We start from the raw sequence: 12,007 nt of genomic DNA, 5'->3' as shown, positions 1-12,007 counted from the left end.
GCCATCCTAATACTTGTGAAGTAGTGTCTTATTGTGGTTTTAATTTTTGTTTCTCTAACGAGCGATATTTCCATCTTCTCATGCATTTATGGACCGTTCGTGTATCTTCTTTGGAAAAATGTCTACTCAGGTCCTTTGCTCATTTTGTCATTGGCTTATTTGTTGTTACTTAGTTGTAGGAGTTCTTTATATATTTACTTGGCATTTCCACAGACATTTTATTTTACTTTATTTTTTTTTTAAGATTCTATTTATTTATGCATGAGAGACACAGAGAGAGGCAGAGACACAGGCAGAGAGAGAAGAAGCAGGCTCCCTGTGGGGAGCCTGATGTGGGACTCGATCTCAGGACCCCAGGATCATGACCTGAGCCAAAGACAGACACTCAACCACTGAGCCACCCAGGGGCCCCTCCATAGACATTTTAGAGTAAGCTTGTAAGTTTCCACCGAAGGGGAAAAAAAGCCTGCTGAGATTTTGATATCAAAAGGTGCACAATAGGTGCCCTATTTGTGTCTCTTTTAAGCCTATTTAGGAAAAATTGATATCAATATTAAATCTTAGGATCCATTAAACTAATTCATCTCTGTTTATTTGGCTCTTCTTTAATTTTATTCTGCAATGTTTTATGATATTCAGTGTAGAATCTTGCACATTTAAAAATATTTGTTCTTAAATACTTTGTTTTGGGGGCAAATATAAGAATTACTGTTTTAAAATTTTTAGTTTTTGCTAGTGCATAGAAATACAATTTTATATTGACCTTGTACCCTGCAACCTTGCTGGGTTTAATTGGTAGTTATAATAGTTTTATAGATTCCCCAGGATTTTCTACATAAACAATCTAATTGTCTTAGAGTGGTTTTACCTATTTCCATTATTTCTTTTTTTTTTTAAGATTTTATTTATCTGAGAGAGTGCGTGTGTGTGCCTGTGCCTGCATGAGAGAGAGAGAGAGAGAGCACACATGCATGCACAAGCAGGAGGAGCGGCAGAGAGGGAAGCACATTCCCTGCTGAGCAGGGAGCCTGACCTGGGGCTTGACTTGGGGCTTGGTTCCAGGACCCTGAGATCATGACTTCAGCTAAAGGCAGACTCTTAACTGACTGAGCCACTAAGGTGCCCTATTCGTGTCTCTTTTAAAATGATCTTTAGATAGGTGAAGATTTCTTAGATAATATACAAAAAGTATTAGTCGGGCAGCCCGGGTGGCTCAGTGGCTTAGCACCACCTTCAGCCCAGGGTGTGGTCCTAGAGACCCGGGATCAAGTCCCACGTTGGGCTCCCTGCGTGGAGCCTGCCTCTCCCTCTGCCTGTGTCTGTGTGTGTCTCTCTCTGTGTGTCTCTCATGAATAAATAAAATATTTTAAAAAAAAGTATTAGTCATAAGAGAAACAATAATAAATTGAACTTAATAAATATTTTAAACTTTTGCTTTTCAAAAATACCATTAAGAAAATTTAAAAGTAAAAACAAACAAAAAAGGTGAGAAAAAAGCTACATGAGTGGAAATACACACACACGCATACATATGTATACAACAAAAGATTTTTATCTGAACTGCATAAAGAACTCCTACAACTCAATAATAAACATTTTTAAATGGACTAAAAACACTTCATTAAAAAAGTCCAGATGCCTGTAATCACATGAAAGAGTCCTACCATCATTGGTCATTCAGTTGCTAGTGGGTGGGCCACTCTTACAGCTGTCTGCACTTACAGGATAAAGTCATCATTGGACTGGCCTTCGACTGTGTGGACAAGATGGTTTACTGGACTGACATCAGTGAGCCTTCCATTGGGAGAGCCAGTATGCATGGCGGAGAGCCAACCACCATCATTCGACAAGGTGGGCAAGCATTCTTCCTTCTCGACTTGGCTCCCTGCAGCCCAAGTGGCTCTTGGGGGAGAGCAGAGGGGTGGAGTGTGTGGTTACATACAGGATATCGTGATTTGAGTGGACCTGGGTTCTCGGCCTCAACACCACCCTTTCCAGCTTTCTCTGAAAAGTCATCCACGAACTCTTCATTAAATCACAAACACTTTAGTTGAGACTTGTTGCTAGCCTAAGAAGAATAAGATTAAAATAGGGTAAGTGCCCACACCTTTCTCTTAACACTTATCTAGCAAGTTTTAATGAACAATAAAGGCCAAACTCAACCCTCCACTTAGGATATATATTTCTCCTCTATCTGTTGAGCCTAGAATTGATTCTCAGAATGTCTGCCCCATGGTATGCTCCATTAGGCAGATACATCATGAAGTTGGGAGAATTACAAATATATTGGCAAATATAATCCCTGATAATTGTCTATTCCCAAGGTGGTTTTCAGGTCAAAAGTTGTCGCTTCAGCCTGTAACATAATGGTGGAAGGAGGTCTTTTCTACCTTACCCTACCTGAGTTGCTCAGATTGCCTGTGCCAGAGGAGTACAGTAAAGCAGGCTGAAGTTTCATAAACATTCCTCAATTTTTAGTTGTGTTACTGATAATGAAGTCATAACACTTTGGCACAGCTGACCCCTCAACATTTAACCTCAATTTCTTAATTTACAGAGGTCCATTTAAGTCAAGGACTTATGTGTTATTGTTATGCCTCCATTCAACAAGTCAGAACTATTTTACATAGATATGTTTTATCAAGATTGAAGGCCATTACAACCAAAATCCAAGGACTTATATAAATTCCCCTTTACTGAAAAAGTCAAATATTACATGTCACTAAGTCAGTAACTCCTCAGCTGACTTGCAGATATTTTCAATGAAAAGGCATTGTCTTGACAATGATGGTTCTCATGTAAAATCATTTTGCTTCCTTTGCAAAACACTCAAATCAAAGATACATCTTCAAAACATATGAGCCTCACTTGGTATTTCTTTTTCCTTGAGGCTGAATGTTGCTTTTCCAATTTCCAATTTTTTTTTAAATTTTTATTTATTTATGATAGTCACACACAGAGAGAGAGAGAGAGGCAGAGACATAGGCAGAGGGAGAAGCAGGCTCCATGCACCGGGAGCCCGATGTGGGATTTGATCCTGGGTCTCCAGGATCGCGCCCTGGGCCAAAGGCAGGCGCCAAACCGCTGCGCCACCCAGGGATCCCTCCAATTTCCAATTTAATGTTTCTGTAGCAGTTGATATTCTGGAAGGGTCCCTGTGCCTGTATTGGTCATACAGTTTTGTTTTGTTTTTTTTCTTCCTTCCTTGGTTCCTTCACAAAAGATGATGCAATAGGAATCAAGCTGAGGTTGAGTTAAATACATCTAGCTTTTGACATAGGCTGCTGCATCATTTTCTGGAAGCCAGGGTGCTATTTAATGTCTGCTAGTTTTCATAGTTTGGTTTAATGAACAGAATTTTGAAAATGCCTTTTTCTGGGTGTCCTCTCTCTCTCTGTTAAAAATGTTGCTGTTATCTATGCTTTGACTTTAAAACCCAGTGGAAGAGGGGAGGAGGTCATCACTGCTATTTCCTGTTGCTTCTGGAACTGATAATCATCCAAGAAAGCTTTAAGCTCAGCAAGAAACATTCCAGGCAAAAGTCCACTGTGAAAACACAGAATTAAACTAGAATGTGATCTTTGTAGAAGGAAGATCACTGGGCATAAATTTTCTTTTATTTCAAAAGAGAGAAAGAGACTTCCCCTTCAGTTTTTGTCATGAAACAAGTTGGTGCCTCCCTCGTGAGTGAAGGTGGAAGTGGGGAGCTCTTTTTTATTCCATGTGATCCAAATGGTAAGGTTGTCTCTCTTTCCTTGAGTGAAACCCCTAGCCAAATATCTTTAGTGTCATAATGTGTTTCCTCTTGACATAAGCAGTATGGAATATACTGCCTTGCTCTCTTCCCTTCTTTCCCTGACTGCACAGTAACTGCACAGACCATTCTTTGGCATGAGAGTTCAAAAGGAAGCATTTTCCTGGATGGAGGAGAAGATTTGGTTGCTCATGGGTTCGAAGTCAGGATTAGAGCTGTTTGTAAGGAGACAGAACGACACGGAGTTTCTGAGGGCCCTGGGCATCTTGTCAGGCAGTGCCACTGAGCCGCCTTTCCCTCTACTTTTCTATCTGTGTGTTTGAATGGCTTGTGTCACTGGCAGAGGAAATATACCCCAGAATGGTTTATTCTGGTTTTGTCGGAAAGACAGAAGGGGTCTCTGGAGGTCAGGCTTGCTGTCCTTTCTCCCCTAGGGACGTGGGAAATGTTTTAATACTTCACAAATCTCTACTGCTGGTTTGAATAATAAAAACCTTGTTCTAGGGCTGTTTCTAATTCTTAATAAACTTCCTCTGGCAGGGGTCCTTTCCGGGAGGGTGGGGCTTTGGTATTCCCAGCATCTGCAGTCAGTCATATTAGGAGTCCAGTGAAGGCTGATACAAGAGCTGAGGGTCTGAGTTGCTTACACATTGATGAAGAAACACAGTGTGGGGATGATTTCCTCAAACCTTGGATCCCATCCTTGGCCTCTTCCCCTTCCTGCTTACACTGCAACCATACTAAGTGATCTTCAATTCTCTAGTCAGTAGAGGAGAAAGAACCCTAAGTGACACCAGCAGAACCCTGATAGCTACGGTCCTAATGTTTAATTTGCTTTCATTTGTAGTCGGGGAATCATTGCAGTCTTGAACTTGTGGTTAGGTTAGGTGGGCACCGAAGGTTCGTATTGCTGTCAGCTTATCCTGTGGCAACCCCTGGCTTGAAAATCAGTTACTTATAACCTAGAAGACTTCTGGGAGTGTTACTTGTGATCACTGATATCCCTTCTTTGTACTCCTAAAACTTCTATAGAAATAACAACAATTATGATTTCTTGCTGTTACTTCTCTGAGATGACCCTTTCCCTCCAATAACCAATGAATAAGGCAAATCTGTTTTGTGCTATTCCCCTCTTAAGATCTTCATATGCCTCCCCTTTGCTTGTGGGATAAGCTCTAAGCTCCTTAACATGAGCATCCTCCACCTCTGGCAGCTCTCCCATCCTCATGGACACCAGCCACGCAAAATGATATATAGTTCACTTCAAGTTGGGTCCAATCTTCCTTTATAGTTTTGTGCTGGGCCCACTAGCTCGCTAACTCTCATCCAGGATCTTCGCCTGACAAACTCCTCCTGGTCTTTTGGGAGCCAGCTACACGAGGTGACACCACCCCAACCCAGGAAATCCTTCCTGGGTCTCCCCAGGCCAAGGTCAGCATCCTCCTCCATGTTCCCATAAAAACAGAACTCAGTCTCAATTGTGGTTGCTTGCAAGCTCCTGGAAGCCGGGGACACAGCTTAGATGTTGTTGTGGGCTTGGTTCCCAGTGGGGTACACAGGGTAGGTGTCTGCTGAATGAATGAGTGACATTTTTTTAATTTGTCGCTTTGAGTGTTGCTTAGCTTATAAGCAACAGGCATTTCACATACCCATTTGTTTTCCCAAAGTGCAAGGATTGCACCCAAGAGAAATAACACTGAGCAATCAGAAAAACTTCATCATACCTGCTTACAAAACCCAGAAATGTTCTGTGTTTGGTTCTAGATCTTGGAAGTCCAGAAGGCATTGCCCTTGACCATCTTGGCCGCAACATTTTCTGGACTGATTCTCACTTGGATCGAATAGAAGTTGCAAAGCTGGATGGCACCCAGCGCCGGGTGCTGTTTGAGACTGATTTGGTGAATCCCAGAGGCATCGTCACGGATTCCGTGAGAGGGTATCTTTGTATAAATCTCTGTGTGTGTGTGTGTCCATTCCATTTGCAACTGTTCTTTCGGATATCCTCAAATATTAGGCTCTAACTCCAGCATCGCTCTCCTGAAATGGATGCGTTACAGGATGAACAGGATTGTAATTTCCCATGATCATGGACTTGATCCCATGCTCCACTTTTAAATCTTTTAAGAAGAGACTCTGTAAGTTGACAGCTCAGAAACTGGCTATTTCCATTTGAGTTGAATGTGGATTAACACCTGTGCTCTCTCCACCCCAGAACGGTATCAGAGTAGCATAAACATACCCCTGGGCCTCAGGCCAACACAACACGGCTACCTCGGAGACCCCTTTCTAGGATTTTGTCTTCACATCAGTCCTTTCTCTTTTTTTCCCTACAATAAGCTCTAAATCCACACCAGGCCCTCGGCACCTTCACACTTTGATCCCTTCCCTGTGAGGCCACATCCCTAGTTCTGTGACCACTTGACCACCACCCTGAACCCCTGGGACTGCTGTGTCCCCCTGTGTGGGAACAGCATACAGGAATTCCCAAGTGTTTGTCTCTGCTGTGGTGTTCTGTTTTGTGCTGTCTTTTTGAACAAGACACAATATGTCAGTTATGTTTAAGGGAAGTAAATTCATTAGTAACAGAGTAAAACGTTCAATTGAAGAACCAAATCCAAGTATCTTTGCAAAGGAAAACATGTCTCATCACCTCCAGACCCATTAGCCATCCTGCATTTGAATGTCTGACAATGTCTTCATCGTAGGTGTTTTTTTTTTTTTTAAGATTTTATTTATTTAGTTGAGGTAGTGAGAGTGAGAGAGAGAGCATGAGTGGGGGCTATGGTGGGGGGAGGGAGAAGCAGACTTCCTGCTCAGGGGGCTCGATCCTAGGACCCTGGGATCATGACCTGAGCTGATGCCAGATACCTAAGTGACTAAGTCACCTGGGTGCCCCATCATAGGTTCTTTTAAAGTTGTTTTAATAAACTTCTCATCCATCTTTGTTATTTCTCTTCCTCTTTCCATTCCTTTTCCTCCTCCAGGAACCTTTATTGGACAGACTGGAACAGAGATAGCCCCAAAATTGAAACTTCCTACATGGATGGCACCAACCGAAGGATTCTTGTGCAGGATGACCTGGGCTTGCCCAATGGGCTGACATTTGATGCCTACTCATCTCAGCTCTGCTGGGTGGATGCAGGTGATGAAGAGCCCCAGGCCTGACCCCTGGGGTTGGAACAGTGCCTTTTTTTTTTTTTTAAGTTAAACAATTATTCTTTTTTTTTTTTTTTTTGAGTACCAGTCAACTTTTATTGGATATTAATTGTGAATTAATTAAGCAATGGAAGGATTCAAGGATGCCAGGCAAAAGTCATGGTCAGGAATGCCAAATGTGCTTCCACACTGGGCCCTCTTCAGTGGTACTTGCGTAGCCGTTCATGTTTGAGTTCCTTGTAAGAACGACAGTAGTTGAAAAGCACATAAGCAGCCAGTACCATAGAAATCCCAGCAACCCCCTTTCTTCACATTGATATACTTGTTGTAATACCAGTAGTAGCCTCTTTGAAATGCTCCAGCAATGCCCTTAGGGGTGAAATCCCGCATCAGTACCAGCCGGGCAGCTCTCCTAGTTTCACCTCCATGAGCTTCTTTTCCTTCACTGGTATGGGCGAAGCCATCTTGGAGTCCTGGGTGTCCGCTCTCTAAACAATTATTCTTACCCACTCTGGGCTGGTATCTGTTACAGGGAAGGGGGCAGGAGATAGCTGTCTTACTTTCCTGCACAAAAATAGCGGCCCATCTTTTCTCTGAAATGTATTGTTTCTCTAGGCTTGATGCTCACTATCCAGGGCAAGTTCTCAGCTGGCTAAGTTGGGCATCAGCAACCTCTAGCCCATGGGCCAGTGCCAACCAGCCACCTGTTTTGCTTACATCTAGGTGCTATAAATGGTTTTTACATTTTTAAATGTTACATTTTCAGAGGTTATGTAAATGCATCCATTATGTCCTCAATTTTGCCTCTCGGCCCCCAAAACTTAAATTAATTACCATCTGGCCCTTGAAGAAAAAGTTTGCTGACCCATAGAGCCAGTCCTCATCATATTATTATCTATCTTTTATGCAATTCGTGACTTACATTTCTGTGGCTTACAGCCATCCTCAGGGGCCCAGGCAGGACCTGGAGCCAAGGAAAATAAAAGTGTACAATCCTGATGAGAGCCCCTACCCTGGGGTATCGAGGGATGTGGACGGGCTGCTTAGTGGGGGAGTATAGTCAGTCATCCGTTAAGTGTCTCCTGAGTACCTGCCCTTTTCCCAACACCGTCAGGTGCCACAGGGGTGCAGGGACTGCATCTTGCATCCAGGGAGCACAGGAATAAATCTTGCACAATTAAAGGACAATGCAAGGCTTAAGTTAGCCCTAGTCTGGGCGCTGATGTGGGGCCATGTGTGGTTGCAACCATGGGGCATGTTAACAATGGTTAAGGGCTTGGAGTGCAGGGAGGGAGGGGCTGGGAGGCCTCAGGCAGTAGGGACTTGAGTGAGAGCTGGAAGATGTCATCAGTCCTACTTAATCCCCAAGCTGCTCTGGGAATGGGCAGAACAAGGAGAGGCCCCCCTGCCCCGGCCCGCATCGGAATCAGGTATGGATCCCCCAATGGAGGGGGGGTGCTGACCAGTGAGAGGGGCAGGGCAGGGCAAAAGCTTTCTGCTGTTCAAGAGCAGGTCTCATGTGTTCTCCAGGATCTGTCATTGTAACACCGACTTCTCTCACCCCGGCCCTCGTTACTGGTTTTGTCATAAAGGGGCCGTTTCTTGGTTGCACAATAAACCACTTGTTTTCGCTCCACACAGGCACCAATCGGGTAGAGTGTCTGAAGCCCGAGCAGTCTGGCCGACGCAGGGTTCTCGAAGGGCTCCAGTACCCTTTTGCTGTTACAAGCTATGGGAAGAATCTGTACTACACGGACTGGAAGACGTACGTCAGCGGGGGCCAGGGAGCCTGCCCTGCTGCCCTGTCTCTGGGAGGCCAAGCCCTCCCCATGTGGCCTCTTGACCTGACCTTCCAGTGCCCAGAGGCACCTGCTGTCTGCCTCGGCCTTCTGGTTGTCAGGAGAGGAGGGGGAAGAAGAGTGAGGGCAGAGGGCACCTGGGGGGTAGGAGGTGCTGTTTATCATCTGATGCTCCTGGCTGGGCAGCTTCAAGTATGTATACTTGGACTTGGGAGAATGTCTGTTCTTTCCCCGAGAGCTGGCCTGGGGTCCCTTGGCTGGTAGGCTCCATGCCCACCCCAGGCCCCTATTGCATTACACTTCTTAAACTGCAATATTCCCAAAGCCCCTGCTGGACCATCCCTTCCTGCAAACATGGGGCGTCAAGCCAAGCAAGCAACCGGGGCCCAGGGCATCTGGATGGAAAGCCAATTTCCCAGTTTGGAATTTAGAGCTGAGGGGAGAGCTTGCTAATCTTTGTCCTTTCTAAGAAGGCAGAGAAATGCAGGCTTGTCCCTCCCCAGGAGGAGGGGGTGGGGATGGCTAGGCAGTAAGGCCAACGTGTCTCTTCGTGGCCCCAAAACCACAGAAAAGGCCACCTTGTAGGCAGAAAGTTGGAGCCATCAGATGTGTCTTTTACCCTCTGCCCTTTGGTGTTCCACAGGAATTCCGTGGTTGCTGTAGATCTTGCTATTTCCAAAGAGACGGATGCCTTCCACCCCCACAAGCAGACCCGGCTATATGGTGTCACCACGGCCCTGTCTCAGTGTCCTCAAGGTAACCCACCTGTGCACTTACTAGTCAGGGGCTGGGGGGCCCTGGCTGCTCCCTGCCTGGGCTCTCGTAGCCCTGAGCACATGGCAGGTGAGACACAGCCCCTTCCCTCAAGGGTCTTCATTATTTAGTAGATGAGCCACACTGAAAACATGAGAGGATGAGGTGGAGGTGGTGGACCAGGGTGAGGGAAAGTACTGAATCTTGGGCTGGGTCTAGATGTATGCAGCCTTCAGGTTCCAAATAGGAACATCCAGGTTACGATCTCTGCTGCTTCAAGAGTCCATCCGTTTGACCTAACAGCCATATTAATAATCACTGCTGCTGGGGATCCCTGGGTGGCTCAGCGGTTTGGCGCCTGCCTTTGGCCCAGGGCGCGATCCTGGAGTCCTGGGATCGAGTCCCGCGTTGGGCTCCCGGCATGGAGCCTGCTTCTTCCTCCTCCTGTGTCTCTGCCTCTCTCTCTGTCTATAATAAATAAATAAATAAATAAATAAATAAATAAATAAATAAATAAATAAATCTTTAAAAAAAATCACTGCTGCTAATAATCACGACCATGTGTATTAACCCAGCCTTCTCAGTGCTGAGTACTCATGAGTTCACTAATCCTCAGAGCAACCCCATGAGGTAGGTACCGTTCTTGTCCCATTTTATTAATAAGGGAACCAAAGCCATTTGCCCAAAGCCACGTAGCTCACAGTGGCACAGCCGTGGGGGAGCTAGGCAGTGTGGCTCTAGAATCTGCTGTGCCACCTCTCTGAGACCCCTCCCCAGACTTGCGCTCCATGGCTTCCCACCTACCTCCAGGCTGATGCAAAGCCAAGTGGACAGGCTAGACTGAGAGCACTCTGTGCTTGAAAATCCCAGCTCCATGTTATACTCAGAGCTCCCAGCTCTGATGGTAAATCAGTCCCCAACTCAGGAATTGAGTTTTGCCCATCTGGTAAATCCTTAAATGACGAGGACTCCCTCTTCCTGGAGCACCCACATGTTTGGCGTGGAAATCAAAAATGGGGCTAATATGTAGGTTACTCTCTTCTGTGGCCCTTGAACTGATTTTGCCTTTTTCAGGTCACAACTATTGCTCAGTGAACAATGGTGGCTGTACCCACCTCTGCTTGGCCACACCTGGAAGCAGGACCTGCCGTTGCCCTGACAACACTCTGGGAGTTGACTGCATCGAGCGGAAATGAAGACAAGAGTGCCTCATTCTCTCTGCACGTATTCGGCTGCACCCTCCTTAAAAGGGTCCAGACTGAAAACTCTCTGGCCTGTTGGCCTCCACGCCCAGATCCTACCCAGCCTGAGCCCCAACGGTGTTCCCCTGTTTCCCAAAACAGATGCCCTGGGCTTCTAGAATGAGAAAGTCTCTTCCCCTCCACACAGACAGAACCCCACCACCTCCGAGTGAGGATTTTATGCCCATCCCAGTGCTCTGGAACCTTTCCCCAGCTTAGCATCCCCATGGTGAGTGGAGCCTCCCCACACATGAGCTGCCCCTTCCCCTGTGGCATTAAAGCCTTATAAGCCCCCTGTGAACGGCTCATAAGCCTCACTCTGACATACCTGCCATCCTGTTAACTCCCTGACACACCAGCCAGGGCCACCTAAGCAAGGCTGTGAATGAAGGAGGGAGTTAACTGTCCCCCCCTTTTCTTTTGGTGCTCTGAATTCCCTCTCCCAAACCCTAGCTTCCTGCCACCCCTGAGTTCTGTACCGCCTGCATCCTGTCCCACCTTTCGTTCAAAACCTGCCCTGTCATAGGGCCGTGTGGATATCTGTGGGCGATAATGGGCAGCCCCTCCCAGATAAGTTACTGGCATTTCAGCAGTAGCCTTTGGTAGATAAAGCCTTCCATCAAAGGAGAGTCCAGTGGTAGGAATTTGACGGTATAGAGTCAGATGTTTGAGAATGAGGATTCTTTGGATGTGCCTTAAGTTCACCAGCAGTTACCAAATTATTCCTCTTTGGCAAGAGCACCTGGATGCCAGCATCTGGTCTCTTGAACAGCATGACCCCACTGCTGGCACCAATGCCCAGCCTCCCTGGCTTTAGGCATAGCTGCGGGCTGGTACCAGGGCCTCACCTCCTGCCCTCAGCCAACATGAGCTCATGTCTCCTTAGCTTCTCCCTCTACTCATGGCCCTTGCTGGCTGTCTTCTCATCTACAAGGGCCAGATCAAGTATTTATGCTACTGATCCAGACCCTTGATTGCTCATTGGTGTACTTAAAGGGACCATTGTCACCTGTCATGTTTACATGTCCACAGTTTGTTTAGAAACCTCTCCTGGCCAGAAAAGTAGCTAGTGTTATCTTTTACCAGCTGCTTCCCAGAGTTGCAGAACAATAGGAATCGGATTCAAAGCTGAGCATAAGGAGTTGGAGTCAGTAAAGATTAGGGTAAGGAAGTAGAGAAGGCTCAACAGAAAGTATCACAAGGAGATCGATCAAGAGGAAAGGATAGAAAAGGGTATTTAGCAACAGCGATGAGAAAAGCTCTTTAATAATCCCAAAGAAAAAATGGTCCCTTTTGCCAAAGAA

At 45.9% G+C, this 12,007-nt stretch overlaps 1 protein-coding gene across 1 annotated transcript in view; it reads left to right on the top strand.

The window, feature by feature from the left end:
- The window catches only part of NID1 (nidogen 1), an 82,641-nt gene extending 70,926 nt beyond the window's left edge, over positions 1 to 11,715 (top strand). The window contains exons 15-20 of the mRNA XM_055308785.1: positions 1,725 to 1,851; positions 5,519 to 5,690; positions 6,739 to 6,896; positions 8,552 to 8,675; positions 9,353 to 9,465; positions 10,537 to 11,715. Coding sequence (XP_055164760.1) covers positions 1,725 to 1,851; positions 5,519 to 5,690; positions 6,739 to 6,896; positions 8,552 to 8,675; positions 9,353 to 9,465; positions 10,537 to 10,658 — 816 coding nt within the window. The 3' untranslated portion in view covers positions 10,659 to 11,715. The remainder of the gene's footprint in view (positions 1 to 1,724; positions 1,852 to 5,518; positions 5,691 to 6,738; positions 6,897 to 8,551; positions 8,676 to 9,352; positions 9,466 to 10,536) is intronic.
- The last annotated feature ends 292 nt before the right edge of the window (positions 11,716 to 12,007 follow it).

Source organism: Nyctereutes procyonoides, unplaced genomic scaffold, assembly GCF_905146905.1.
Source record: "Nyctereutes procyonoides isolate TBG_1078 unplaced genomic scaffold, NYPRO_anot_genome, whole genome shotgun sequence".
Taxonomy (NCBI): Eukaryota; Metazoa; Chordata; class Mammalia; order Carnivora; family Canidae; genus Nyctereutes; species Nyctereutes procyonoides.
Note: the sequence above shows the minus strand (reverse complement) of the source record. Positions and strands in the feature narration are given on the sequence as shown.